Below are 26135 nucleotides of genomic sequence, written 5' to 3' on the forward strand. Positions count from 1 at the left end.
AGGAAGGAAGAAGGAACGAAAGAAAGAAAGACGAAGAAAGGGAGAGAGAGAGAGAGAGGAAAGGAAGGAGAAGGAGGGAAAGAAAGAAATGAGGAAAGAAGGAAGAAGGAAAAGAAAAAGAGAGAGAGGAAGAAGGAAGGAAGGAAGGAAGGGAAAGAAAGAAATGAAGAAAGAAGGAAGAAAGAAAGAAGAAAGAAAGAAAGAAAAGGAGAGAGGAGAGAGAAGGAGAGAGGAAGGAAGGAAAAGGCAATGAGAAAGAAATGAGGAAAGAAGGAAGAAAGAAAGAGAGAGAGAAAGAAGAAGGAAGGAAGGAAGGAAAAGAAAGAAATGAAGAAGAAGGAAGAAAGAAAAGAAAGAAAGAAAGAAAGGGAGAGAGAGAGAGGAAGGAAGGAAGGGAAAGAAAGAAATGAGGAAAGAAGGAAGAAAGAAAGAGAGAGAGAAGAAGGAAGGAAGGAAGGAAGGGAAAGAAAGAAATGAGGAAAGAAGGAAGAAGAAAGAAAGAGAGAGGAAGGAAGGAAGGAAGGAAGGAAGGACGGAAGGAAGGAAGGAAGGAAGGAGCCAGACTAAGTCGTGAATCAGGAAATCTGATTCAGTCCTCACTTCTTCAAGCTTCAACAAACACCTTCCTGTTCCAGGAAGGGAGATTTTACAAATCCCGAAGAATATTACATTTTAAATTAAATTAAATTCTACACTCAAAGTTTCCATTAAGTTTTCTATTTGCTCGGCATGTGGATATTTTTTTTTTATCAAAGATTCTTTTATTACATTTTCATTTTCCTTTATACAATCACTTAAATACTGTGCAGTTTTTTAAAAGAAAAAGAAAACAATAAACAACTCATAACACTCTATCCTACATACACCCTTTCCTTCTACCCCTCCAACTTTCATTTCCCCCTTCCACCAATCCCCCTCTTCTACTTCCCCTCCCCTCAGCCATTCCTTTCTCCCCTTCCACCATCTCACCCTCCTTACATTCCCTTCTCACTCCCTCTTACTTCCCCCCTCTGTCTTTCCCTTACACCTCGCTTCGGTGTATTTCTAGTATTCATTGGTCTATTGTTTTGTACCTAAAACCAAAGAAAATAAAAGGAAAAGAACGAAAGAAAAGAAAAAAAAGGAAAAAAAAAAAAGCAACAGTATCCAAGTTGCCTTCATTGTTCTGAAATATTGAGTCTATATTTCCACCCTCCCCCCCACCCACCCCTGAACCCCCTCCCTGACCCCCTTCCGACTTCCCAGGTCCCCTTCCCGGCATCGTTCTTTATCAAGCAAAGTCTGGAGTATATGAACCAAATAGATTAGAAGTTACAAAATAATAATAATAATAAATATATAAATAAATAAAGAACAAAAAGAAAAGAATAATAAAAAGAAAAAAAGGGGGGAAACCCCCCCCCAAGAAAGAGAAGTCAATATACTCTCTAACATTAACCTCAGCTTCTCATTATTTTTAAATCTTAAACAATGTCTTTACCCGCTTCCGCATAAATTTTATACCTCCCATCCTGCCTTTACCCGTGTCCAATATATATTTTATCCTCATCCATTGCTCCTCTCATATTTACTCCACCCTTGTGTAGACTCTCAGATAATCTTTCTTAACCTTGTATTCAAATAACAATTTATACAAAAATCAGCTTACATTCTGGATCAAGGTAATCTAATTGAACTTTCACTACCCTTCCATCTACCCCACGCCACCGACTCCATTCATCCCAAACCACAATCCAAGAAAACTACGATCTCCGCTCTCCTCGCCCCAAAGAATAGATCATGCGCAGTTTAAATTAAGCTTCAAACAAGTCTTATATAAGTCCCATACAATATATGTCCAAATTCAGCACCGTTCTTTCAGTCTCAATATCTCTTCATCGGTATACAGCTTTGTCATTTTATACCAGACAGGAGTCCTGAAATTTTATTCAAATTAAAAATTTAAGAAGTATTTAAAGGCATAGCTGGATCTTTATTCTTTACTCTTCTGCCCTTCCGGAAGGGAAAGCAACACCCTCCGCCTTGTAGCCACATGTCCCGCTACTTATCTTCTCCTTCTCCTTGTCTTTCTCCAAGTCGGGTGAGTCAGGAAGTCCCGCCTTCAGAGTTTGTTTGTACAAATCTCGGGCTTCGCAAACAGAATTGAGACGATATTTTTGGTTTCAAATGGACTGTGATACCAGATGGCACTTCCCATTTATATTGTATCTGAGAATCTCTGAGTTAGTCTCTCCTTGCTCTTAATATTTGAGATGGTATTTCTTTAAAACAATCAAGTCCTGTCCATTGATTCGCAGCCTGTTATGTAGAACTTCTGTATTATCGCATTTCTGGATTCTCTTGTGGTGAAATATATAATTATGTCCCTCGGAAGCTGTCGTGTTTGCTACACACGAGTTCTGGCGTTAAATTTTTTGAATCTGCCAATCAAAGGTTAAATCCCGGACTTCCCACCGAAGTCTGAAAGCCTCAAAAAAGGTCTGTTTCAAGTTCTCCTGTTCCTTTTTACGCCAATCCTCTGACTCTTATTGCAAACGCAGGTCTTATTGTAATTTATCATAACGAGTTGTTTTTGAGCATTTTCAACTTCCTGTTGTAACGTTTGAATTTTAGATGTCAAATTAGAATTAGTTTTTTCCAAACGTTCCAATTGTCCTCCATTTCAGAAAACATAGCCTGTCATAACAGTCATAACTCTGATCGTATCTTCCCTTGTTTGAGCAATCTTGGCGTCCAGTTTATCATATAAGTACGATATTAAAAGTTGTTTAATTTCCTGTCTGAACTCTTTAAGGGTTTCAAAAGAAATTCTTGCGTTAAGAGATCTCCAGTAGAGGGCGTGGGAGGCAAGGGGCAGCGATTTTTGTAACAATTCTTGAGATGTATTATTAAGGAAACGCTTTAGACTGCTTCGATTTGGGAGCCATTATACAAAACGCACAAACAAACAACAAGTCTCTGCTCCCCTCGGTTTTAAATGGGATACTATTTATAGACTTTTAACAGTTAATAAGGAGAAGTCTTCAGGAGAATAGAGCTGATTGAGTGTGTCATATATCAAACGCAGAAGCTATAAAATCGCCATCTTGTAACGCAGCTGGATAAGAAAGCCTTTACAAATGAAGTGGTATTTTGAATAGTAATAAGAAAAAAATTTACAACTTCAAGTTAATATTTGTTTTGAAGCCATTTCAAAATTTATCTGCCTGCAGTTAATAAAACTCTATGCCTGAATATGCAGCTTTAAGTAAAGAGGCTTTTATTTTGAAGTTTTAAAGCTTGGCAAAACTTTCAGTGAGTAAACATTGTAACAGACCGTTCAGCAGATTCATCACCATTTAACTTCCAGATAAGCAAAGTAATGAAGGAGTAAGATTCTTGTAGAAATGAAACTAATTAAAAAGCTTCTGCTGGCCTATTGTGAAACCAAAACATATGATAAGCAATCTCTTTTGTTTGAATTCTTGTGAATTCTTTTGAGGATTAACAAAAGTGTTCATTATTACCGGAGAAACCAGCCTGCTCGGCGCCATTTTAAAAGCCTCTAAGTAAATAATTTTTCGAGAGGAGAAAAAGAAAAGAAGCTAAAATGTTGATAAACAATTATTGTCACGGAAATGGATTCAGCTCGTGATAAGACTAAATCAAACAAAACTTTGAACTGAGTGGGGGAGACCTACTTTATCCTGCACAAGGCAGTTTGAAATTCCCAGCACGGGACAGCTGTTCTGCCTTGGGCTAGCCCCCCTTTCCCTGCAAGCACAAAGCTGCAAAATCGAAGAGCATTTGCCAGCAAAACAATTTCTTCTTTCCTTCTTGCCTGAAGGATCAGAAAACCTGATAAGACGTCAGATGGAAGATCCTCTAAACAGGTACGTAGCCAGGAATTCGGAGGCAGCTGATTTTTTTGCTGCCACCACCCGCAGGCTCCTCCCAGGAAGCCCCTCGGCATGTGGATATTAAAACGGCTTGAGAGCAAATGTCAGCTTCTCTTCTCGGGGATTATATCTGACTCCATAGGACAGTGGTTCCCAAACTTGGCAACTTTAAGACTTGTGGACTTCAACTCCCAGAATTCTCCAGCCAGCTGGATGGAGAATTCTGGGAGTGAAGTCCACAAGTCTTAAAGTTGCCAAGTTTGGGAACCACTGCCATAGGACGATCGAGAGTGAAAAGACAGTGGCTTTCTTTTGATACTTCTAATCATTTTTTAGTATTAGATCTCCCCCATGCTATGTAGAACGTCAGGCAGCACTTCGAACAAGTAGATGAAAATCAACAACCGGCCAGCGTTGCGTACCTTCTCGTAATACACAATGGGTACTCTTTGTCATCGCATTTGACGCAACAGAATTCAATCATCAGGTACATAAAATTAGAACTCGCTTCTCGCTCTGAGAATAAGAAGAGAAAAAAGCTGTGTAAGAAGCTGTGGACCTTTAATTTGCAAATCAATATAATTCATGCCAATATTTATTGGATGTCTTTATCTCACCCTTATTTCTTTATCAGGAGCTCAAGGGGGGGGGATGTACATAATATTCCTTCCTTGTCCATGTTCTTCACCACAACAACCCTGTGAGGTGTGTTAGGCTAAGAGAAGAGAGGGACATCCAAAGATGCCCAGCTGGCTTTCATTCCTAAAATGGGACTAGAACTCACAGTCTCCTGGTGCCTGATCAAAAGTCAGCCAGCTGGCTTTCATTTCTAAGGTGGGACTAGAACTCACAGTCTCCTGGTGCCTGATCCAAAGAAACCCAGTGATTTTTCGTTCCTAAAATGGGACTAGAACTCACAGTCTCCTGGGCCTGATCCAAAGAAACCCAGCTGATTTTCGTTCCTAAAATGGGACTAGAACTCACAGTCTCCTGGTGCCTGATCCAAAGAAACCCAGCTGGCTTTCATTTCTAAGGTGGGACTAGAACTCACAGTCTCCTGGTGCCTAATCAAAAGTTACCCAGCTAGCTTTCATTCCTAAGGTGGGACTAGAACTCACAGTCTCCTGGTGCCTGATCCAAAGAAACCCAGCTGATTTTCATTCCTAAGGTGGGATTGGAATCACAGTCTCCTGGTGCCTGATCCAAAGGACACCCAGCTGGCTTTCATTCCTAAAGTGGGACTAGAACTCACAGTCTCCTGGTGCCTGATCCAAAGACACCCAGCTGGCTTTCATTCCTAAAGTGGGACTCGAACTCACAGTCTCCTGATGCCTGATCCAAGACACCAGCTGGCTTTCATTCCTTAAAGTGGGACTAGAACTCACAGTCTCATGGTGCCTGATCCAAAGACACCCAGCTGGCTTTCATTCCTAAGGTGGGACTAGAACTCACAGTCTCCCGGTGCATGGCCCAAAGTCACCCAGCTGGCTTTCATTCCTAAGGTGGGACTAGAACTAACAGTCTCCTGATGCCTGATCCAAAGACACCCAGCTGGCTTTGATTCCTAAAGTGGGACTAGAACTCACAGTCTCCTGGTGCCTGATCCAAAGACACCCAGCTGGCTTTCATTTCTAAAGTGGGACTAGAACTCATAGTCTCCCAGTGATTGGCTCAAAGCTACCCAGCTGGCTTTCATTCCTAAGGTGGAACTAGAACTCACAGTCTCCTGGTGCCTGATCCAAAGACACTCAGCTGGCTTTCATTCCTAAGGTGGGACTAGAATTCACAGTCTCCCGGTGACTGGCCCAAAGTCACCCAGCTGGCTTTCATGCCTAAGGCATCAAATACTGAAATATTGCTATCCACGTCTAATCCTTCTTTTCTATAAACTAGCCAAACCCAAATCCTGCAACAGTTCTTCATATGTTTTACTACGACGTTTTATTTACTATTGCTCAGCTGATAAGGGAGGAGAGTTTGTGGCTTAGAGGTTAATATAACTGCCTAACATGTAAAAACAGCCCAGGTTCAAATCCCAGGAATGATACGGCTAGCTGATGAGAGTTAAATAAGCTTGAAATAGATCTATACTCCTCCCACTTCATTTATTTTTCAGCACCAAATGCAACGCAAAAATGGTTTCCCGCCCGCAGGCCCTAGGGTGGAGCTGAAAGGCAAAGGGAAGCAGTAGGCTCCCTACCATATTTGGGCATACCAGGCACTTTAACATAACACTTAATAATAAAAAAGTAAATAAAATAGTTAAACAGAAATAAAAGGGGATAAACAATTGAAATGGTGGCTACAACTCCATGGCTGAAACCTATTTTCTTTTCATAACAGGTAAAGGTAAAGTTCCCCTCGCAAATAAATGCTAGTCGTTCCCGACTCTAGGGGGCAGAGCTCATCTCCATTTCAAAGCGAAGAGCCAGCGCTGTCCGAAGACGCCTCCGTGGCCATGTGACCGGCATGACTCAACGCCAAAGGGAACGAACTCCCGCAGAGATTCGGACCTTCACCTCTCTCCAGCCTTCCGAAAAGCCGTCAAAACCTGGCTTTGCCGGCAGGCCTGGGGTTGATGAGTTCCCCTCCCCGCTCGACTTGTGTGGCTGTGTGATTCTTGGCTATTTTAACTACTTGTATTGTGTTCTATGTTCCCCTTTTCCCCTTTTGAGTGTTCGCGCCTGAGTCCCTCCCGGAGAAGGGTGGCATACAAATAAAATAAATCTAATCTAATCTAATCTAATCTAAAGCGCATGGAACACTGTTACCTCCCACCAAAGGTGGTCCCTGTTTTTGTTTTTTTTAATTATTTGCATTTTTACATGCTTTCAAACCGAGGAAGCTTCTTGGATGAGAAGTGAAACATCTTCAAAATGAAAAACAAGGCAGTCCAGTTGCCTTTGAGAAGCACTTTTGAGGCACCCTCTACAGATCCGTCTAATGTTATCCAGAGGCCAAAATCAACACAACCTCATCTTTTCTCTGTCCTACATTACGCCATCACGACGAGGACCGAGGTGGGAGGGAGAGGAGAGGAAAACGGAAGAGTTGAGAGCGTTTCCTGAAGATCCGGCCCCGGTGGCCACTGCCATTTCCCAATGAGCTATGGCTCCAAGATTCATCGAGGCGCAGGACCTACCTCGTTGATCATTTCAATTTCTCGAAAGGTCAACCGATCCAGCCAATCGACTTTGACCATGTGCCCCTGCCTGTGGGATTTGGTGAGCTGGAAGGAAAAAGTAGAAGGTGGTTATTTAAGAAGTTGCCATGTTGAAGATATTACACACATGCATATGTGTATGTGTATGTTCTCACTGATTTTCTCTCTCTCTCTCCCTCTCTCCCTCCCTCCCTCCCTCCCTCTCTCCATCTCTCTCTCTCTCTCTCTCTCTCTCTCTAGCTATCCACCTACATATCTATCTACTTACCCTACATATCTACCTACCTACCTACCTATTTTACCTACCTACGTGTTCAGAATACACTAGAAACACAGGCTTGGCTGTTTGCCAGTGCTCAATTAGTGAGATAACGAATCCTTTGGCTGAGGGCCCAGGCAACTCACGTTCAATACAGTAGCTCTGCAGAAACCCGGATAATTTGAATGAAGCAACGCAGATAGTCCAAACGTACAGACACGGCTAGAATACACGGACAGATTTTATTAACTACTAATTCGAACGGTGTTTCCTGCAATGTCCCCTCCCAATGCCTCACCTATAATCTCTCTTGGGAGGGGGCCAATCAACAACCAGCTGGGCTTAATCATCTTCTGTGAGTCGGCTTACGGAGTTGCTGCTTCCGTTTCTCAGCCCTTCTCAATCTAGCATCAGGGACAAACTGCCTTTGATCCTCCCCACTGCTCCATGCCTCAGGAGCCTCCTGGTGGCCAACCAGCCTCTCTGGTCCCTGCTCTGAGTCTGAACCCTGCCCAGGGTCCTCCACATCGCAGACTCATATGGTTCCTCGCTATTCGAGTACATCAGCAGCTCAACCGGATCCTGCTGGGCCACAACACCTACGGATCTATAATTACCTATGTATCTATCGACCTACATATCTATCTACCTACCTACATATTTATCTACCTACATATTTATCTATCTATGTATCTATACCTAGTTATGTTTCAATCTTCCTACCTACGTATCTATGTACTACGTATCTACCCACCTACATATCTAATTGCCTACCTATGTATCTACCTACCTACATACCTACCTACATATCTACCTAGCTGCCTACATATATAACTACGTTATATACCTAGCTATATCTAGCTATATCTACTTACGTATCAATCTACCTACCTACGTATTTATCTACCTACATATTTATCTACATATCTATACCTAGTTACGTATCAATCTTTCTACCTACATATCTACTTACCTACGTATCTACCTACCTACTTATCTACCTACCTACCTATCTATCTACCTAATATCTACCTACCTAGCTACACCTACTTACGTATCTAGCTACCTACATATCTATCTACCTCCCTACATATCTACCCACCAACCTACCTACATATCTACCTACACATCTATCTACCTACCTACGTATTTACCTACCTACGTATCTATACCTACTTATGTATCTACCTACTTATCTACATACCTATGTATCTACCTATCTAACTACCTATCTATCTACTTACCTAAATATCTACCCACCTACCTACCTATGTATCTACCTACGTATCTACCTACCTACGTATTTACCTACCTAAGTATCTATACCTACTTATGTATCTCCCTACCTACCTATGGATCTACCTACATATCTACCTACCTACATATCTATCTGCCTACATATCTATCTACTTACCTACATATTTACCTACCTACATATCTATACCTACTTACGTATCTACCTACCTACATATCTATCTACCTCCCTATATATCTACCCACCTACCTACCTACGTATCTACCTACACATCTATCTACCTACCTACGTATTTACCTACCTACGTATCTATACCTACTTATGTATCTATCTACCTACGTACCTATGTATCTACCTATCTAATTATCTACCTACCTACCTACCTACCTACCTATGTATTTACCTACCTATGTATCTATACCTACTTATGTATCTCCCTACCTACCTACGTATCTACCTACCTACATATTTACCTACCTACATATCTACCCACCTACCTACCTACGTATCTATACCTACTTATGTATCTACCTACCTACGTATTTATCTACCTACGTATCTATACCTACTTATGTATCTATCTACCTACCTACGTACCTATGTATCTACCTATCTAACTACATATCTATCTACCTACTTAAATATCTACCCACCTACCTACCTACGTATCTACCTACGTATCTACCTACCTACGTATCTATACCTACTTATGTATCTCCCTACCTACCTATGGATCTACCTACATATCTACCTACCTACATATCTATCTACCTAAATATCTACCTACCTACATATCTATCTGCCTATATATCTACCTACCTATCTACATATTTACCTACCTACATATCTATACCTACTTACATATCTACCTACCTACGTATCTATCTACCTCCCTACATATCTACCCACCTGCCTACCTACGTATCTACCTACACATCTATCTACCTACCTACGTATTTACCTACCTATGTATCTATACCTACTTATGTATCTACCTACCTACGTACCTATGTATCTACCTAACTACATATCTATCTACCTACCTAAATATCTACCCACCTACCTACCTACTTATCTACCTACAGATCTATCTACCTACCTACGTATTTACCTACCTACATATCTATACCTACTTATGTATCTCCCTACCTACCTATGGATCTACCTACATATCTACCTACCTACATACCTATCTGCCTACATATTTATCGACCTATCTACATATTTACCTACCTACATATCTATACCTACTTACGTATCTCCCTACCTACCTATGGATCTACCTACATATCTACCTACCTACATACCTATCTGCCTACATATTTATCGACCTATCTACATATTTACCTACCTACATATCTATACCTACTTACGTATCTATCTACCTATGTATTTATCTACAAGCATATCTACCTAACTACATATTTATCTATCTATCATCTATCTATCTATCTATCTATCTATCTATCTATCTATCTATCTATCTATCTATCTCTATCCACTTACCTATATATCTACTACCTACGTATCCATCCGTCTATTATCTATTATCCATTATCTATTTATCTCTATCATCTATCATCCATCTATCATCCATCCATCCATCCATCCATCCATCCAGATTATGGGGGCACAAAGATTAGAATGCATATTGCAGGCTATCTCCGCATTCCATTGACAGTAGTATGATCCTGATTGGCTCAAGGTTGACTCAGTTTTCCATTCTTTCCGGGGTCAGTAAAATGAGGACCCAGATTGTTGGGGGCAAGATGCTGACTCTTTAAATTGCTTAAAGAGCGCTGTGAAGCACTGTGAAGCAGTATATAAGTCTAAGTAAGTGTTACTGTTATTGCTAGAGTGTTTCCAGCTGTCCCTACTACACCGCTTGCCACAGTTCAACACACCTTCATCAGGGCAATTAAGCAATTCAGATTATGTCAAGCTAAAGATGACTTCACTCTCAAGGGCAATTTTGATCTGAATACCTGTCTCATTTTTTCACTGAAAACAATGAAACTGAGAAAAGTTACTTGACCCAATCACTTGTGTGGCCTTCAACTCCCAGAATGCCTCAGCCTCCATTTGTGGACTTCAGCTCCCAGAATTGTTCAATGACCATGTGTCAGGTCAAAATCAAGGATGACACATCATAATTCTTCCAAGCCAAGTCCTTTTTGGTTTCACACCTATAGACCAAATCTTGCCAGATTAAAGTCTCTGCCATCTGCATCTACAATATATTCTGGGGACTATTAAGAAGGGCCTGTCTTTATCCTCTTTCTCTCACACAGGATATCTGGTCTGTGTTGCCTCTTACTCCTCTGGGATGCAGTCCCTCCCTTCTTGGGATCCAGACTGCTTATCATTTCATCACAGAAAGCGAAAGTGAAAGTGAAAGCAAAGCAAAGAATGCTGGTAAAGGGTCACATGCAATCCTTTTCTTTCTAACTTTGCCTCCTCATCTTTCTAGCGTCAGCGCCTTCTAAGAGCTCAAGTAGCACGCACAAGGAACTCCTGCCATTTTATCCTCACAACGACAGTCATTATTGAGCTGAGGCATGAAGGAGGAGGAGGAGGAGGAGAGGAAGAAAAGAAGGAGAAGAAGGAGGGGGAGAGGAGGAAAGAAGAGGAAGGGGAGAAGGAGGAGGAAAAGGAAGGAGGAAGAAGGAGGAGAAGGAGAGGAGGAAAACAAGGAGAAGAGGGAGGGGGAGAAGGAGGAGGAAAAGAGAAAGCAGAAGGAGAAGGAAGGAGGAGGAGGAGAAGAAGAAAAAGAAAGAAGAAGGGGAGGAGGAGGAGGAGGAGGAGGAGGAAGAGGAGGAGGAGGAGGAGGAGGAGGAGGGTAGTTTCTTTTCATAACTGTTGAACAAATGAAAATGGTGGACATGAAAAGATGATGATTTGATACTCCAGTGACTTGAGCACATGTTCTTGTGACAATACACCCAGAACTTTTTGTGAATGACACCAAATTGAAGTGCTCAGAGATGGCAGCAAATGTTGTATTGGGATTAACCTGGTGATAGATTGGGCCTAACAACGTGTAGAGCCTTCAAAATTGTTCCTTTCCATCATTAGCTTCTTACACAGCTAATTTTCTTTTGTACTTTTCAAAGACTCGTCAAGACTCAGAAAACCAGAAAGCATCAACAGAAGATAAAGCATGCCAAATTACTTCCGGGATTAAGCGGAAAGCTTTTAAAATTAATACACGGAATAAACCTCACACAGCAAACCCTCATTGAGAAGAACTGGTCCACACCAAAATGCAAAAAATAAAAATAAAAAAAATCATTCAAAAAAAAAAATCCTTCAAAAACCAGGACGGCAATATTAAGCTTTGCTACACACTTCTGAGGTAACAGTTTTAGTCAAAGTAGTTTAAATAAAATTTCATAAAAACCAGCAGCGATCCATTAATTGTGGTTATCCATTCAATTAACCTCCTACGCTTTGAGCTGTTAGAATTGTCAGATATTCATGAACTGGAATAGGACATAGCAACAGGTCAGCCATTGGGGACCGACTGGAATAGGGCCTGGCAACAAGGTCAGCCAATGAATAGGCAGAGGAACTAAGCCAGCCAATAAGAGCTGTTTAGGAACTGAAACAGTATTTGCTGGAGACAGCTAGGTGCCTGGGCGTGGCTTAGAGGAAGTTCTCTTTGCATTAAGCTCTGAACTCTTCTCTGAATTGAAACTAATCTAACCTTTCTGTGTTTGAACCTGCTTATAATCGCTCCTCTCTACCATGTTGGAAAAATCTGATCTTGGTGTTGTACATTTACTTTAGAGCCGAGGTGGCGCAGTGGTTAAATGCAGCACTGCAGGCTACTTCAGCTGACTGCAGTTCTGCAGTTCAGCTGTTCAAATCTCACCGGCTCAGGGTTGACTCAGCCTTCCATCCTTCCGAGGTGGGTAAAATGAGGACCCAGATTGTTGTTGGGGGCAATATGCTGACTCTGTAAACCGCTTAGAGAGGGCTGAAAGCCCTATGAAGCGGTATATAAGTCTAACTGCTATTGCTATTGCTATGTGTGTGTGTATATATTTGTGTGTGTTTGTATGTATGTATGTGTATATATATGTGTGTGTGTGGTGTGTGTGTGTGTGTGTATGTATATGTGTATATGTGTATATGTGTATGTACGTACGTACATACATACATACATACATACATATATGCTGGTCTTGTATTCGGATCTTTTCCCGTGTAAGCTTGAGATTGCCTTGGCAACGTTTCGGTGAGGTCTCACTCGCCATCTTCAGGCTCACTCGCCATCTTCAGCCCAAAACCCAGCCTGAAGATGGCGAGTGAGACCTCGCCGAAACGTTGCCAAGGCAATCTCAAGCTTACACGGGAAAAGACCCGAATAAAAGACCAACATACCTACACCCGTGAAAATCTACACTCTGAGGTATTAATGTGATGGGAAAATATTACTTTATCCCAAAGGTGATTTTTTCAGGAGGCAAATGGACTTACCCGTATTTTCCGGAGTATAAGACGCACCGGAGTATAAGATGCATCAAGATTTTGAAGAGGCAAATTAAAAAAAAGTTTTTGCACTCTGCAAACCTCCCATTATTTTCCCCAAAAAAAGGGCATGCGTAGCCTTTAGGAGGCTTGTAAAGTGCTCCTGGGATCTGGACGGGCAAACACGAGCAAAAAATGGCTCGATTCTCACTCATTTTTGCCCTCCCCAGCCCCCAGGAACACTGTGGAAGCCTACTAAAGGCTATCCACAGCCATTTTTTCAAAGGGGGCAGGGTTTCGGGAAGCCAAAAATGCTGTATTGTAGTGTATAAAACTCACCCAGATTTTCACCCTCTTTTTTGAGGGGAAAAGGTGCGTCTTATACTCCGAAAAATACGGTACTTGTTTTTTTCTTTGAATACGTTTCTCTTCTCACTGAGCTTCTTCAGCTCTGACTGGAATATAAATCCTTCCCTTCCCCACCATCCAGAATTGAAGAAGCTTCTTGGATGAAAAGCGAAACGTCTTCAAAAGAAAAACCAGAAAGTCCAGTTGCCTCTTGAAAAAGCACTTTTGGGACAACCATGACCTGGAGGATGGAGAATCTCTATGGACTTTGTGTCTTTATCCATTGATTTTCTTCTGTTTTATGAGATGTGTCTACTGCTTGCAAATAAACAGAGTTTAGGTATATACAGCTAGTCCTTGACTTACCAGAGTCCGCTTAGCAACCTTTCAAAGTTATACTGGCACTGAGAAAAAGAGACTTATGACCATTTTTCACACTTAGCAATAGCAATAGCAGTTAGACTTATATACCGCTTCATAGGGCTTTCAGCCTTCTCTAAGCGGTTTACAGAGTCAGCATATCGCCCCCAACAACAATCCGGGTTCTCATTTTACCCACCTCGGAAGGATAGAAGGCTGAGTCAACCCTGAGCCGGTGAGATTTGAACAGCCGAACTGCAGAACTGCAGTCAGCTGAAGTAGCCTCCAGTGCTGCATTTAACCACTGCGCCACCTCGGCTCTTGCTTATTACCATTGCAGTATCCCCCATGGTTACGCAATCAAAATTGGGAACTGGTTTCATATTTACGATGGTTGCAGTGCCCCAGGGTCACGTGATCACCTTCTGACAAGCAAAGTCAAAGGGGGAAGACAGATTCACTTTACGACCGTGTCACTAATTTAACAACCACGATGATTCGCTTAATGAGATAGGTGGCAAAGAGAGTTGGGACGAAGTGGGACGAAAGTCACTTAACAAAGATCTCACTTAGCAACGTACATTTGGTGTTCAACGGTGGTTGTAAATCGAGGACTAGCTGTACATGGGATCCTGAATGCCACGCTACATCATGCTAACCCATTAAAAAATTAACAATGGTTGGCACTCATCAAATTTAGTCTAGCTTAATGCCGTGTTACTAAAATTGTTCTGTCTTCATCCTATCAGATTAAGTACGTCATGAGACTCTCACGCTTCCAATTCTGCACTTTGATAAAAAAAATTTTTTGCTATGCTGAGATTATCAAAAAGATCCACGATTAAATGGAAATCCAGCCAGGGTTAATCTCAGAAGATGAGAAACGTCTAAAGATGGTTGCCTTTTGTTGTTGTTTTTATTAAATATTTCCACTAAACTGGAGATGAATGAAAAAGTGCCCAAGGATTTATATCTGAGTCTTTATTCATACGAAAATAATATTTATGGTCTTTGGAGACAAACGCTGTCCCTGTAAATTAGTAAACCATAATCTCTCTCTTATTTACATAATACAGGAAAAAAAAAATCTGAGCCAAGTGTAAGAAGGGGAATTTGCTGCGATAAACGAGACTAAGTTTAATTTGTTCCAGTAACTAGCTAAAGTGCTGAGACAGAAGACTATAGAAATGGAATGACTAAATAAAAATAAATAAAATTATCTAGTTAACTCTGGCTGCTCACAGAAGCTAAGCAGAGTCATCCTTGGTTACTGATTGAATAGGCTATCATTAGGAAATATCAGGCCCATAATTAATTAATATTTAGATTAATATAATCTAAAAATATAATCCAAAAATTCCACATGTTAAGAAAAATGCATGAGGACAGCTAAAGGTGAAGTTTCCCCTGGCGTTCCTGAGTCTAGGGGGCTGTACTCATCTCCGTTTCAAAGCTGAAGAGCCCGCGCTTTCCAAAGACGTCTCCGTGGTCATGTGGCCAGCATGACTAAATACCAAAGGCGCATGGAACGGTCCTATCTTCCCACCAAAGGTGGTTCCTATTTTCCTGCTTGCATTTTTTACATGCTTTCAAACTGCTAGGTTGGCAGAAGCTGGGACAAGTCACGGGAGCTCACCTCCGTGACGCGGCGCTAGGGATTCGAACCGCCGACCTTTCTGATCAACAAGCTCAGCATCTTAGCCACTGCGTCCTATTTATGGAGACAGCTACAAAGTGCCAAACGTGTTTAGTTTTTATGTTGCAAATAGTCCTTGACTTACTACATTCATTCAATGACCTTTTGAAGTTACAATGAGGACTGAAAAATGTGATTTAGGACCATTTTTCACACTTAATCCCAGTGGTCACATGATCAAAATTCAGATGCTTGGCGACTGGTTTCACATTTATGACTGTCGCGGTGTCCTGGGGGTCGTGGGATCTCCTTTTGCGACCTTCTGACAAGCAAAGTCACTGGGGACGGCAGGTTTAATAACTTAATTTAACTTAACAACTGCAGCGATTCACTTAACAACGCTGGCAAGGGTTATAAAATGGAACAAAACTCACTTAACAACTGTCTCACTTAGGAACAGAAATGTTGGGCTCAGATGTGGTCATAAGTGGAGAACTACCTGTATATTTATTAATACATCTACTCCAAGCATGGATCTTATTATCAAAACCTGAATTCTAAGGATAAAAAAAAACCACTGTTAAATCCTGGTCTATTATATGCCTTCTTTTGCTCAGCACAATATGTGATCTTCATTCTTGTGGGTTGTGAATCATGGTTTAAAGTTTGTTATGTAATGTATTCAGCTAAACTACCGTTTAGGCCAGCAGTTGGCAACCCACGGCTCTGGAGCCGCATGTGGCTCTTCCATCCCTCTGCTGTGGCTCCCTGTTGCCGATCGGCTCTACAGTTGATAGGGCTTTCGGTTAGGACAGGTAGAGGAAAAAGGATGCCACACTAGGAGGAGACTCTATGGTGGTGGTGGGGGGAGGGGAGGAACCGGACTTCCGGTCGGCAGAGGAAAAAGGACGCTGCGCTAGGAGGAGACTCTATGGATGGGGGGCTTCCGGTTAGGACCTTTGTGGCTCTTTGAGTGTTTAAAGTTGCCGATCTCTAGTTTAGGTCAATGCTGAAACCCTATTATGAAGCTCAGGAGGGTTAACAGGTACGAGAGGAGCAAACTGTCAAATAAACCAATCGAAGAAAGCTCAGATTAAGATGTTAGTCCTCAGGAAGTTGCAACCATGTGCTTTTACAAAGACTGGTGCCAACAAGCCATGATTCCTTGGTACTTACTTCCTCCAAATGTTCCTCGCCTGAGGCCTACATTGGAAAAAAAACACCCCTATCTGTTAGCTGCACCTCTCAGAAATGCAACTGAGATCTTCACAGAACTTTGAATCCTCTCTCCTTCCTGGAAAGGGTACCTGGATCTAATGGGTCATAGGTTTCGCAATGTGGTTATAACTTTAGCCAGAGGGATGTGGAAAGTAGAAAATGGGTCAATTTTTTTCCTAGCAAGAGTTATCCCAAGAAGAACAGTGTCACAAGAGACACAAGGAACAGTGTCAACTCACAAAGCTCCCTGGCCAAGCTCTCGAGTTGCCATAGAAAGGCAGCAAAAGACAGATGCACATTACAGACTTATCTCTCCCAAGGCTGTATCCCAGGGTTACTTACAACGGCCGGAGGGGAGTGATCACTACAACCTGCGAAATTGCCCCATTGGCAAATGTGATTGATGACACACCTGGGGGGGGAGGGGGGAGGAAACTGGGTCATGATTGGAGCCGTAAATTACCGTATTTTTCGGAGTATAAGACCCACCTTTTTCCCCCTAAAAGAGGGTGAAAATTTGGGTGCGTCTTATACACTGAATGTAGCCCCACACACCCACCGTCCCCCACCCTTTGGCCTCTGCCTCCCAGCAATTTACCTCCTTGCAGTAAATGGGGAAAATGGGGCTTGCGGAGGCTGCAATAGGCTATAGCAATCCCTGCAGCCTGAAACAGCTGATGATCGGAAGGCACACTTAAAACTGAAAGTGAAACTTGTTGCTTGCTCCAGGAGGCAAATTGCTGGGAGGCAGAGCCAGATATCTTTTTCCTTGCTCTAGCCAGGCTGTTTGCTGCAAGGAGGTAAGTAAATAACTATAAATGCCTATAGAATGTTCAAATTATTAGACTTATTTTTAAAGACTGCTTTATTATTGTTCTAGACAACTTAACAAAATGAAGACGCTTTTTAAAATAAATGCTTGATCTGAAGAGGCCCAGTGCTATTGCATCTTTTTTTTAAAATAGCAGAGAATAACTATACTTCCAGAAAGCACATCAATTTTAGCAGTCTCTGTACAAGTATAGTCTGAAATGTAACACTACAAATAGTGTATATTGTCTGCACTGTTTGTTGCAAGGAGGCAAATTGCTGGGAGGCAGAAGCAGATTTTCCTCCCGCCTTGTTTTCCTCCCCAAAAGCTAGGTGCTTCTTATACTTAGGAGCGCCTTATACTCTGAACAATACGGTACATGGGTTCAGAGCTGGCTTCACTTGGGACCCTTGCTCCTAATAGATAATTGGGTTTCTTTTGAAACTTGAGGCTCATGATTTAACTCGGGCATGTCAGAACCCTGACAAACAGATCCAAAGATAAGACAGGGTGAAGAAATAAGGTATGAGATCCCAAAGGTGTTTTTTTTTCTTTTCAAAAGGCAACTGGACTTTCTTTTTCCTTGAAGAGGTTTTGCTTCTCATCCAAGAAGCTTCTTCAGTTCTGAAGAACTTGAAGTTCTTCAACTTCAAGAAGGTTCTTGAATGAGAAGTGAAACGTCTTCAAGGAAAAACAAAGTCCAAAACTTTGAAAAAAAAAACACCTCTGGGACAACCATGACCTAGATGACTGAGAATCTCCACGGACCACGTATGAGATGGGGGAAGAAGACCTTTTCTGAGGACAAGAAGCCAAACCTCCGTTCCCAGAAGCTAATCTCCAGAATGGCCCATGGACAGGGAAACTCCCCATGGGAATGTCATGTTCCTATCACTGCAAAAGATAGCATAGAAAGAGATGTTCAACCTTGGTGACTTTTATGACTTGTGGACTTCAATTCCCAGAATTCCTCAGCATGGCTGGCTGAGGAATTCTGGGAGTTGAAGTCCACAAGTCTTAAAGTCTTACTTGTGGCCTTCAATTCCCAGAATTCCTCAGCGTGGCTGGCCGAGGAATTCTGGGAGCTAAAGTCCATAAGTCTTAAAATCTTACTTGTGGACCTCAATTCCCAGAATTCCTCAGCGTGGCTGGCTGAGGAATTCTGGGAGTTGAAGTCCATAAGTCTTAAAATCTTACTTGTGGACCTCAATTCCCAGAATTCCTCAGCGTGGCTGGCCAAGGAATTCTGGGAATTGAAGTCCACAAGTCATAAAGTCGCCAAGGCTGGACATCACTGGCATAGAAGGTCTGCAAAATGACCAACATTTCTTTGGGAATCTGACTTTAACTGGTCTGAAGACACCATGAATTACAAAACTATTAATATTTTATTTGAGTTTCAACAGAGAGAGATGAAACAGTTTCCTGGTTTTTTTTATTGTCGTAAGAACTCGTAGCTGCTTCTAAAGCTCAGACTAGAACTCACCATCTCCTGGTGATTGATACAAAATAATCCAGCCAGTTTTCATGCGTAAGGTAGGACTTGAATTCACAGTCTCCTTGCTCTAGCCAGATGCCTTAACTACTAAACTAAACTGTCTCTAAACATGCTTTAACTTCCAGAATGAACTCTTGGTTCAATTCTTGGCTTCAGTCTGGTTGACATCCTTCTCAAACAATCATGGAGAATCAGAATCAGAATTAATCAAACACTATTAGTAACAGAATAGAACAGAGTTGGAAGGGACCTTGGAGGTCTTCTAGTCCAACCCTCTGCCTAGGCAGGAAACCCTATACCATTTCAAACAAATGGTTGTCCAATCCCTTCTTTAAAACTTCCAGTGTTGGGGCATCCACAACTTCTGGAGGCAACTTGTTCCACTACTTAATTGTTCTCACTGTCAGGAAATTCCTCCTTAGTTCTAAGTTGCTTCTCTCCTTGATTCGTTTCCATCCTTCTTGTCCTGCCTTCAGGTGAATAAGAACAACAAACAAGGGGAGCTTCTTCTTACCTTGGCTAACCGACTCATCTTGTCTTCTGAAAATGTACTGCTTGTTTTCCCAGGGGTCTTGGTGGGCTCGGAACCATCTGCCTCCACGTTGGGCCACACTTTGAGATCGTGCATCCCTTGACGGAACATCCTATGAATGGAAGGCAGATTTAGAGAGACCTCTAGAGTGGAGTGGAGTGGAGTGGAGTGGAGTGGAGTGGAGTGGAGTGGAGTGGAGTGGAGTGGAGTAGAGTAGAGTAGAGTAGAGTAGAGTAGAGTAGAGTAGAGTAGAGTAGAGTAGAATAATATGGAATGGAATAGAATAGAATAGAATAATATTTAATGGAATTAAATGGAATAGAATAGAATAATATGGAATGAAATAGAATGGAGCGGAGCGGAGCAGAGCAGAACAGAACAGAATAATATTTAATGGAATTAAATGGAATAGAATAGAATAATATGGAATGAAATAGAATGGAGCAGAGCAGAGCAGAACAGAACAGAATAATATTTAATGGAATTAAATGGAATAGAATAGAATAATATGGAATGGAATAGAATGGAGCAGATCAGATCAGATCAGATCAGAGCCGAGCAGATCAGAGCCGAGGCGAGCAGAGCAGAGCAGAGCAGAGCAGAGCAGAGCAGAGCAGAGCAGAACAGAACAATATTTAATGGAATTAAATAGAATAGAATAATATGGAATGGAATAGAATGGAGCGGAGCGGAGCAGAGATAAAGCAGAGCAGAATAGAATAGAATAGAATAATATGGAATGGAATTAAATGGAATAGAATAGAATAATATGGAATGGAATAGAATGGAGCGGAGCAGATCAGAACAGAGCAGAGCAGAGCAGAATAGAATAGAATAATATTTAATGGAATTAAATATTATAGAATGGAATGGAATATTCTTTATTGGCCAAGTGTGATTGGAAACACAAGTAATTTGTCTCTGGTGCATAAGCTCTCAGTGTACATACAAACAACAAAGTAATATAATCATAAGACACCAACAGGAGAAGGATTAGAAAAGATGAGAAGGATAATAGTAATTATAATAATATATAACGGTTCGAAGAGAACGAAAAACAACTCACCCATATTTCCCAAAGAGAGAGACCGTTGTGCCCCCCACAGGGACTGCTTTCCCGGGTCCATAGATGTCCCATATTGTGAAGGCCACCTGAGCATTTCGGGGCAAATCTGGGTATTTAACTGGCAGTTTTAACCATTCATTCCAGCTGAGGAGAAAAGTTAAGTTTTAGTTTAGATTCACAGTAGTCTAACCCTCCCTATAGTTTACCGCCTCAAAATCTGACTCCGTTACTGAGCCCCTTAACTATTAACACGATCAATCCATTTATTTCCATTGACTCTCGCCGTAATGTTTAACTATCTTGAGGAACCTTCTGGATGTGCTCTGAGACAGGGGTCCCCAACCTTGGCAACTTTGGCAGATTTTTTAAAATTATTTTTCCCTTCTACAACACCTTACAGTCATTACATCAACATTGTTATGTCATCATACCTGTACATGTATATAATATTTCGCTTCTATATTTACACACTTTATACACAGTTCTATATATATTTAGAGCCGAGGTGGTGCAGTGGTTAGGGTGCAGTACTACAGGCCACTTCAGCTGACTGTTATCTGCAGTTCAGCGGTTCAAATCTCACCGGCTCAAGGTTGACTCAGCCTTCCATCCTTCCGAGGTGGGTGAAATGAGCGTGACCTGACAAAAGGGCGAACGACAAAACCGCGCCCGACTAAACCGCGTCGCTGACGTCATCAACGCGGCGACAACAGCCAGCGCGGAGAAAGAAGGGCGCTTTAAATAGCGCGGAGAAAGAAAGCCGATTTAACTTAAGGTAAGGGTTAGGGTTTAGGGTTAGGGTTAGGTTTAGGATTAGGGTTAGGTTTAGGGTTAGGTTTAGGGTTAGGGGTTAAGTTTAGGGTTTACAGCGTGCTTTTTTCTCCGCGCTGTTGTTGCCCTGTTGATGACGTCAGCGACGCAGTTTAGTCGGGCGCGGTTTTGTCGTTCGCCCTTTTGTTGGTGAACCGAAATGAGGACCCAGACTGTGGGGGCAATATCCTGACTCTGTAAACTGCTTAGAGAGGGCTGAAAGCCCTATGAAGCGGTATATAAGTCTAACTGCTATTGCTATTGCTATATTTATATATATATTGTTTTTTGGCTTAATTAATTTTGTTCCTGTTTTGCAGCCATTTGTACCAATTGTTCCAAATTTCATAATATTCCGACTCTTCTTTATCTTTTAATTTCAGTTCATCTCTGCACAATCCAAAGGTGTTTTTTTTATCACTAATTCGTCCGAGGGGGTATTATTTTGTTTCCAGCATTGGGCAAATGCTATTCTAGCTGTAGTTAGCAGATGTGTTAATATGTACTTAATTTTCTTTGTATATTTCCCTTTGATTATTCCCAGTAGAAAGATTTCGGGTTTGTATTTTATCTGTTCTCCTGTAATTTCGTGCACCCATTTCCAAATTTTTGTCCAATATTTTTGTGTTTCTGGGCAGATCCACCATATGTGATAATAAGTCCCTTGTACTTTTTTACACTTCCAGCAGGTCGGCTTCATGTTTGGGTACATTTTTGCCAATCTTGTTGGTGATAAATGCCAACGATAAAACATTTTTGTATATATTTTCTTTAAGTGCTGCTGATCGTGTTCGTTTATAATTTGTCTTCCAAATTCTTTCCCAATCCACTAGATCTATGTTGTAACCAAAGTTTTTGGCCCATGCTATCATGCCAACCTTGGCAACTTTAAAACTTGTGGACTTCAACTCCCAGAATTTTTCAGCCAGTCATGCATGTTGAAGTCCACCAGTCTTAAGGTCGGAGACCCCCTGCTCTAAAAGACACATCTAAGGTTTCCCCATCTGTTACAATTCCAAGAAAACAATATTGATTCAGACATCAATCCTTCCATTCCCCACCATCCTGTCAGAGCTGAGGAAGCTTCTTGAATGAGAAGTGAAAAGTCTTCAAAGAAGAAACAGAAAGTCCAGTTGCCTCTTGAGAAAAAAAAGGACCTTTGGGACAACCACGATCTGGAGGACTGAGAATCTCCATAAACATTTGAACTTGGTTCTTTTCTTGCAGACATTTCCTTACCTAGGTAGGTAACATCATCAGTGATGTTCAGTCTAACCCAGATCTTAGGGGCTTCTTGCTGATATACCCCAACCAGTCACAAACCATGATTGATGCCAGCAATTTTTTTTTTTTGAAATTGCCATCAACCAGGAGGTTGCAAAACAACTATCAGGATATTTTTCTCGTGTGGAAAACTACTACTAATATTAACCCTGAGTCAGTATGATTAACCAAACTTTAATACACATTACTTAAGGTAGAAGCAATATATATGCTTATGTTTATTTCGTTTTTTAAATTATGCATTTACAAGATACATTTGTAAGCGTTCTAGCTTGCTTTTCAATAAAAAAAAATGTGATAAAATGAAACAACTTTAATGTCCTATATATAATCCTCTTTCCTGCTTACTGAACCAAATCAGATATTTTGCCTCTCGTTTGACATTTCTGTTAATTAGAGTGATTGATTAATTCCATTAATATATTTATTAGCACAATTGATTGATCGGGCTAATAAATAAATATTTTACATGAGGAAAAAGAAAGTCCAGTTGCCTCTTGAAAAAAGCACCTTTGGGAAAGTGGTGAAATTCAAATATTTTTACTACAGGTTCTGTGGGCATGGCTTGGGGGGCGTGGAGTGGCTTGAGGGCATAGCAGTAAAATCTCCATAAAATACTGCAAAATCTCCATTCCTACCCCGCTCTGGAGCCAGCCAGAGGTGGCATTTGCTGGTTCTCTGAACTACTCAAAATTTCTGCTTCCGGTTCTCCTTCTCCGAACTACTCAAACCTTCCGCTACCGGTTCGCCGAACTACTCAAAATTTCTGCTATTGGTTCTCCAAACTATTAAAAATTTCTGCTACTGGTTCTCTGAAGTACTCAAAATTTCCGTTACCGGTTCTCCCAACTATTCAAAATTTCCACTACCAGTTCTCCGAACTACTCGAAATTTCTGCTACCGGTTCTCCAAACTACTCAAAGTCTCTGCTACCGGTTCTCCAAACTATTCAAAATTTCCACTACCAGTTCTCTGGACTACTTGAAATTTATGCTACCGGTTCTCTGAACTACTCAAAATGTCTGCTACCAGTTCTCCAGAACCTGTCAGAACCTGCTGGATTTCACCCCTGCTTTGGGACAACCATAACTTGGATGACTGAGAATCTCCATAGACATCCAGACGAGATGCTTAGGATATGCACTACTGATCCCCAACCCAGAGGACTTACTTCCACCTGGTGCTGAAAGCTTTGTAGGATGTCCGGACAGGGAGAGCAAGGGGCTTTCCTTCTGCAAACACCTGGCAGGTGACATAGAGGTCAGAACACGTTTCTTGATACAACCCGGAGAACCTCAGCATGGGGCTTTCCAAAACCGCTTTGTAGCTCTTCTGCTCTCTCTTCCCTTCCAAACTGCCTCTAAGTGGACCAAGCAGAAAGACTAAGGTTTGAGAAGAATATCATTATTACTGGAAATGAGAATGAGAATCGAGTTTGGTGTAGTTGGTTAAGGCACCAGGCTAGAAAGCAGGAGACTGTGAGTTCTAGCCCTAAGCATGAAAATTTGGCTGGGTGACTTTGGACCAATCACCAGGAGACAATGGGTTCTAGTCCCACCTTAGGCATGAAAGCTAACTGGGTGACTTTGGGCCAATCACCAGGAGACGGTGAGTTCTAGTCCCACCTTAGGCATGAAAGCTAACTGGGTGACTTTTGGCCAATCACCAGGAGACAGTGAGTTCTAGTCCCACCTTAGGCGTGAAAGGTAGCTTGGTGACTTTGGGCCAATCACCAGGAGACAGTGAGTTCTAGTCCCACCTTAGGCATGAAAGCTAACTGGGTGACTTTGGGCCAATCACCAGGAGACAGTGAGTTCTAGTCCCACCTTAGGCATGAAAGCTAACTGGGTGACTTTGGGCCAATCACCAGGAGACAGTGAGTTCTAGTCCCACCTTAGGCATGAAAGCTAACTGGGTGACTTTGGGCCAATCACCAGGAGATGGTGAGTTCCAGTGCCACCTTAGGTGTGAAAGGTGGCTTGGTGACTTTTGGGCAATCACCAGGAGACAGTGAGTTCTAGTCCCACCTTAGGCATGAAAGCTAACTGGGTGACTTTGGGCCAATCACCAGGAGATGGTGAGTTCCTGTGCCACCTTAGGTGTGAAAGGTGGCTTGGTGACTTTTGGCCAATCACCAGGAGACAGTGAGTTCTAGTCCCACCTTAAGCGTGAAAGCTAGCTGGGTGACTTTGGGCCAATCACCAGGAGACAGAGATGCATCTTGCAGGACAGGACATATTGTAGTCAGGTATCCAGCAAGAATAGAAAAGTGTCCCAAGTCATTGCAAAGAAGACCTCACCTCCCTCCCCAATTATTTGCAAAGCGGGGACCCCTCCTACTGTATCACGTCATTGCAAAGCATGGCCCCTCCTCCATCCCCAGTTATTCACAAGGCAAGGAACTCCCACCCCCCTCATTCCAGATCATTGCAAACCAAGGGACCCCCTCCTCCCTCCCCAGTTATATCCAAAGCAGGGAACCTCCTCCTGTCCCAATTAATTGCTAAGCAGGGACCCTCTCCTCCCTCCCCAGTTAACTGCAAAGCTGGGGCCCTTCCCTTCATCCCAGGTCATTGCAAAGCAGGGACCCTCTCCTCCCTCCCCAGTTAACTCTAAAGCCAAGGCCCCTCCCTTCATCCCAGGTCATTGCAAAGCAGGGACCCTCTCCTCCCTCCCCAGTTATTTGCAAAGCAGGGACCCCTCCTCCTGTCCCAGTTACTTGCAAAGCAAGGACCCTCCTCCCTCCCAAATTAATTGCAAAGCCGGGGGCCCTCCTTTCATCCCAGGTCATTGCAAAGCAAGGACCCCCCTCCTGTCCCAATTAATTGCAAGGCAGGGACCCCTCCTCCCGTCCCAGTTATATCCATAGCAGGGACCCTCCTCCCTCCCCAATTAATTGCAAAGCAGGGACCCCCTCCCCAAACTCTGAGCCCTGGGACAGGAGCAGTGCTCCTATTATCCTCCCCCACCCCCTTAAAAAGGGGGAGGACAGAGCATGCGCATCCTCGGGGGTGGGGTGGGGAGGGGGGGGTCAACTCACATCTTCAGCTGCACGTTCAGGTCCAGCTCGCAGCTGTAGACATAGCAGAACTTCTCCGCTTCCCCCATGGCGGCTGGTGCGCCAACCCTCCCGCTGCTGTCTCTGTCATCGGCAAACCAGCTGATGCTTTCGCGCGACTCCCCTCCCTCCGCGCTCTGCCAGCCGTCCAATCCGCGGCTGGGGGCGCTCCCTGAGGCGCGGTCCGATTGGAGCGCGCGGGCGCCCCGCCCACCCTGACGTCAGAGAAAGGGCAACGAAACATCTTTCCTCGTAGCGGGGGGCGGCTTCCTTTTGCCCGACGCTAAGATGGCGGGAGGGGGCTGTACGGAAGGCGCGCGTAGAGGAGCGGGGGGAATAAAGATGGCCGCGCCCATGGGGAAATGGACCGAGATGGCAGCGCCCTGGGGGTTTTGTTTTTCCGTACAAAAATGAGAAACTGACCAATCAATGCAGTTTAATGCGGGGCGAGGGGGGGGGGGTTGTTTTCTTTTTGTCCGCGTTCTT

At 42.6% G+C, this 26135-nt stretch overlaps 1 protein-coding gene across 1 annotated transcript; it reads right to left on the bottom strand.

Moving 5' to 3' along the window:
* Positions 1-4305: 4305 nt before the first annotated feature.
* Positions 4306-25758, bottom strand: LOC116506538 (phosphatidylinositol 3-kinase catalytic subunit type 3-like). Its single transcript, XM_032214330.1, has 6 exons — positions 25632-25758; positions 23763-23951; positions 20498-20641; positions 19414-19543; positions 7021-7107; positions 4306-4394 (listed from the first exon to the last, which is right to left on the bottom strand). The coding sequence occupies exons 1-6, from the start codon at positions 25697-25699 to the stop codon at positions 4362-4364; spliced, it is 651 nt and encodes a 216-aa protein (XP_032070221.1). The 5' UTR covers positions 25700-25758; the 3' UTR covers positions 4306-4361.
* Positions 25759-26135: the final 377 nt, after the last annotated feature.

The sequence above is a fragment of the Thamnophis elegans genome, chromosome 3, assembly GCF_009769535.1.
Source record: "Thamnophis elegans isolate rThaEle1 chromosome 3, rThaEle1.pri, whole genome shotgun sequence".
Classification (NCBI taxonomy): Eukaryota; Metazoa; Chordata; class Lepidosauria; order Squamata; family Colubridae; genus Thamnophis; species Thamnophis elegans.

Excerpts from the sequence above, each read along its gene's own strand:
- LOC116506538 (XM_032214330.1), bottom strand. The coding sequence starts at position 25,699 with ATGGGGGAAGCGGAGAAGTTCTGCTATGTCTACAGCTGCGAGCTGGAC. Across the intron at positions 19,544-20,497 it reads TCTCTCTTTGGGAAATATGG|GATGTTCCGTCAAGGGATGC; the intron begins GTGAGTTGTTTT and ends TTCCATTCATAG. Across the intron at positions 4,395-7,020 it reads AAATTGAAATGATCAACGAG|AGCGAGAAGCGAGTTCTAAT; the intron begins GTAGGTCCTGCG and ends TCTTATTCTCAG.